General features: G+C 42.7%; 1 protein-coding gene across 2 annotated transcripts in view; it reads right to left on the bottom strand.

Annotated features, from left to right (window-relative positions):
- LOC101849026 (protein FAM193A) overlaps positions 1–4,277 on the bottom strand; it is a 37,422-nt gene extending 33,145 nt beyond the window's left edge. For both annotated transcript variants that reach the window (XM_005091309.2, XM_005091310.2), the window contains exon 1: positions 3,864–4,277. In XM_005091309.2, coding sequence (XP_005091366.1) covers positions 3,864–4,124 — 261 coding nt within the window. In that variant the 5' untranslated portion in view covers positions 4,125–4,277. The remainder of the gene's footprint in view (positions 1–3,863) is intronic.
- Positions 4,278–4,540: the final 263 nt, after the last annotated feature.

The raw sequence follows: 4,540 nt of genomic DNA, 5'->3' as shown, positions 1-4,540 counted from the left end.
ACATAAAGTTATATTTTTCTGAAACTACATTCGTTTTCTTTTTAATTTTCATTTTTATAAGATTTTGGGAATTTGTTTAGATTTTTTTATGGACTTTCATAACGAACGACCACCCCAACAAACACAACAAAGAAGAAATGAAGCTACAGCGAGCACTTAGAACAGCTCTGTGATTAGCACAAATATAGATGACGTATTTCCGCCATCTATTTTTGTCGTCTTCCGGGGCTTCCCTCGCCAGCTGACTAGATCTCACCGTGGCAAGTGTGTGTGTGTGTACAACTTTGAGGAGAAGGTAAATTTATGGAACGGGAATTGCTGAGACTGTTTATAAAAGATTAAAACAGGAAATTCATACCCAAAAAAAAAAAAAAAGAGATCTAGTCAACAGTTACTGGCGAGGGAAACCCAAGAGTCTTGGGGGAAACCCCCCGAAAGACGACAAAATAGATGGCGGAAATACATCAAGTATATTTGGGCCAATCACAGTGGTGTGCTACATGAAACTTCATGTAAAGAAGAGACCTAACCCTAGCCCTCTACATCTATTCTACTCTGTCTCATAGTGGATGCTCATTACGGAAGTCCTCCCGACTTAACCGACATTCCATTGGACTACATTACTGGATCTAGATACACGAAGCTACAGCGAGCACCTAGCACACCTCTTCTGTGATTGGCCCAAATATAGATGATGTATTTCTGCCATTTACTTTTGTCGTCTTCCGGGGCTTCCCTCGTCATTGACTAGATCTCACCGTAGCAGGCCCGTTTTGCCGCTTAGCTCGCGATGGGCTATGCCACTAGGTTTCATCGCCGACTGCTTGGGCTGTGTATGTGTGAGTGTGTGTGTGTGCGCTCTTGTGTGTGTGAGTGTGTACATGATGTTATTTTGTGTGTGTGTGTGCACGTGCTTGTGCGTACAACTTAGTCTAAGTCTTAGAGGCGAAGGTAGATTTATGGAATGAAAATTGCTGAGATTGATATAAAAAAACAACCAAATACATGAAATCTTGTCAACTGGCGAGGGACGCCCAGTAAAATTACAAAAATAGATGGCAGAAATACTTCATCTATATTTGGACAGAGGTGTGCTAGGCGCTCGCAGCAGCTTCAAGTAACACAAATTAATTTTTTTTAAAACAGACACTGCAAGAGTCTTAGGGAAATCCCGGAAGACGACAAAAATAGATGGCAAAAATACATCATCTATATTTGGGCCAATCGCAGAGGTATGCTAGATCTCGGTTCTCTTAGCTTCATGTTACCTAGATATGGATCTAAATAGAATTGGGAGATAGCCTGAACATAAATAGGCCTCCCTTCACTTTCATAGACAACTACAGACGTTGATCTTGTAGTTCCGTTCGTTAAAGTCCACAATCCATTTGTTTACATCCAGAGAAGAAATCCGTAAAGTCTTGACGACCAAATAATAGGCAACACAAAGAACAGGGACGCAGCAACCTAACGGCAAAACATCAAATTATGGTAAAATCAGGGGGGCCCCTGAAACCCTTGAACCCTCCCAAGCTTTTATTATGAACTCCCCCCCCCCCTACTCTTTGACTCGAGGGGCCCAAACCAGTGAATAATAATTGGGCTCTGGCGTTCAGCATTGGACTGTAACGAACTAAACCACAAAATCACTCTACAGACTACAGTTGAACTGAGTAAGTAAATTTATATAAACGAAGTGGCTTGCCCAGCTAGACTGCCAGTCTAGCCGTACTTAGATCTAGGTTTGGCCCTATCGACTCAAGCCTGTTAAGTACACAGGTCTCATTAGATCTAGATCTAGTAATTATTCAGGTTCAAATACATGCAAGTCAGTAAGGCACCTTTTGGTTTTGTACTTTAGGCATTGCAAACTAAAAAATTTCATTTACAGTTCAGCCATCAATATTAAGTACAGCTAGCCTGACAGTCTAGCCGTCCTTTAGTACGGCTAGCCTGGCTGTCTACCCGTACTTAAGTACGGCTAGACTGGCTAGACTGCCAGTCTAGCTGTACTTATCTTAGGCCCTATTAACATTAGAAAACAGGAGGTTTAAAATACATGCACTGTCATTAAGGCACCTGGTTTCGTCTCAAATACAAATACTTTTGGTACAGCACACTAAAATTTTATATTTACAATTCAGTAGGCCTATTTTTAAAAGGTAGCGTCAATTGCCACCGAGTGATGCGGTGGCAATTGACAAAAATTAACTAGAGTGAAGCGGTGTCAAGTCTGAAAACAACACTATCTTTAGCATTATACATAAATGTGTGTCTAATGGGTCAATCAATCTGTTCTCAATAATTTCATTGGACAAGCATCTAGTCTAGAGAGCCTACGGTACCAACTTGGCCTGTTTTCAATGAGACGCAGGCCTAGATCTTGGCTAGCCTTAGCCTACACTTTGGTGTAGAACCAACACAGGCAATTCTAGAAGTAGAAGGCTATTCTCACCCGCCCGGAAATTCTCGCAAGATCAACTCCTCCCCTCTTCTCTCTCTCTCTGTCTATTTCTGAATACTGTCTATCGGTGTGGACGATCAAATTGACCAAAACAAAGTTAAAAAATGATGTTAAAACACAAAAGTAAATTAATTTGGTTGTCTACAAAGATGCTACGGCTATTTAACTTTTCAAATCGAGCCGAACTACGCGGGTCGCCATTTTGTTTTGCCCGGAAATTCTCGCGCTACTCCTCTCTCTCTCTCCACTGCCCACAGACAAAATTGTACGCTTTTAGTAGGCTACAGTTGTAATGGAACGTTTGTTCACGGCACAGAAATCTACAATTTTTCTGTTATCACAGTGTAGAATTCTGTGGTTTAGGGTGAACGCGCACCGGGTGAGAATAGCCACAAGACTCGCCCACAAACTCAAGCAGAAATTCACGTTATATCGGGGAACATAAATCGGGGACGGGGGTCAGGAAAAAAAAACACACACACACAGAGGGACAGAAAGGCGAACGCACAACACCGAGCACTCGAGCACAATAAGCTAGATCTACCCACCAATGCAAAAGAGCTCCAATTTACTCGGTGGCAATTGACAAAAAGTCAATTTTTTGTCAATTGCCACCGCGTCACTCGGTGGCAATTGACACTACCAGTGTTGTTTTGAGACTTGACACCGCTTCACTCGGTGGCAACTGACTAAAAAAAGTCAATTTTTGTCAATTGCCACCGCGTCACTCGGTGGCAATTGACGCTACCCTTTAAAAAATGGTCAGTCTAGCCATCATATTTACAATAAATACTTAAGTACAGCTAGCCAACCAGTCTACCCGTCATTAAGTACGGCTAGCCTCTTATATAAATAAGGTAGATCTAGGGGCGCTTTTTCGGTAGTCCCCACCCCGCAATTTTATTCACGGGTTTGGGCCACAAGAGTAGGGGGGTTTCAGGGGCTAATAAAAATAGGAAGGGGGGTTTCAGGGTGGCATGCCCCCCTGAATTTTACCATAATTTAATGTTTTGCAGTTGTTAGGTTTGATATCTTAGCTCACCGCGAATCAAACGTATAGATCTAGATCTAGATGTAGGTCAGGCTCAAATAATGGGGGTGGGAACTACCGAAAAAGCACCGATCTAGGCTAGGGCCGAGGCTAGGCCTAGGGCTAGAATCTGGCCTCCCCACATATAGGGCCTAGTCTACTCATGGACTACCAAATCAATCTTTGTCAGTGGGGACCGCAGTCTTGGGAAGGGGAGCAAATCTACAAAAAAGATAAACCGCATTGATATGCGGACAAAAAATTGAATGAATGGGTCAAACGCATACACATTCATTGCAAGCTCACAGCCCAACACAAGAACCTGTGAAACATTGGAAAACAGGCGAAGTAGGAAGTCCTAGTCCATACCTCCGTGTCTTCAGACGGCGTTTTCAAACTTCCAAACTCAGTGGCAACATCGCAGACATTCATTGTCAGACTGTTCCCAAAAGGCTGAAACGGCGATGTGGTTACACCACTAGCCGCACCGATAGAAGAAGCTGAAGCAACCGAGACTCCGGAATGCCCTGTGTTGTGTGCAGAGCTAGCCGAGCTCTTTGCATGAGAGTGAGAGTAGAGGTTTCTCCGACCTTTAGATTTCTTGCTTTCTCTTCCACTCATTGCAAACATTACTGTACAATATATCACTGATCCTGGTGCATCCCTGAAAGGGCTACTGAGTTAGAATTCAAGAACAATAAAATGTAAGCCTCTAAAAACTTCTAATAAAACCGTACTCCGTTCATTACCAAAATGGCGGAAAGCAAGTATTTTACCCAGAATGCATTGGGGAATAGGTTGATAGGCATAACGAAGGGAAGCTATTCTCGTAATGCTGTTTGCCTTCTAAGCATCTATAAGCTATCTCCCTTAGGCCTGGATAACTTAATAATTCTGTGGGGTTTGCCGTGATCAAATATGAGATCCCTCCGATTGTGATGGAAAAATAACAGAAAAGCCAGTCAAACGCGCGCTGACGCGTGGAAATATAAATACAGGTATATCAAAAAGTATTATACAATTGTTAGTGGACTCACCTCGATACA

Source organism: Aplysia californica, unplaced genomic scaffold, assembly GCF_000002075.1.
Source record: "Aplysia californica isolate F4 #8 unplaced genomic scaffold, AplCal3.0 scaffold00028, whole genome shotgun sequence".
In the NCBI taxonomy this organism is placed as follows: Eukaryota; Metazoa; Mollusca; class Gastropoda; order Aplysiida; family Aplysiidae; genus Aplysia; species Aplysia californica.
This window is presented reverse-complemented; position numbering and strand designations above follow the sequence as displayed.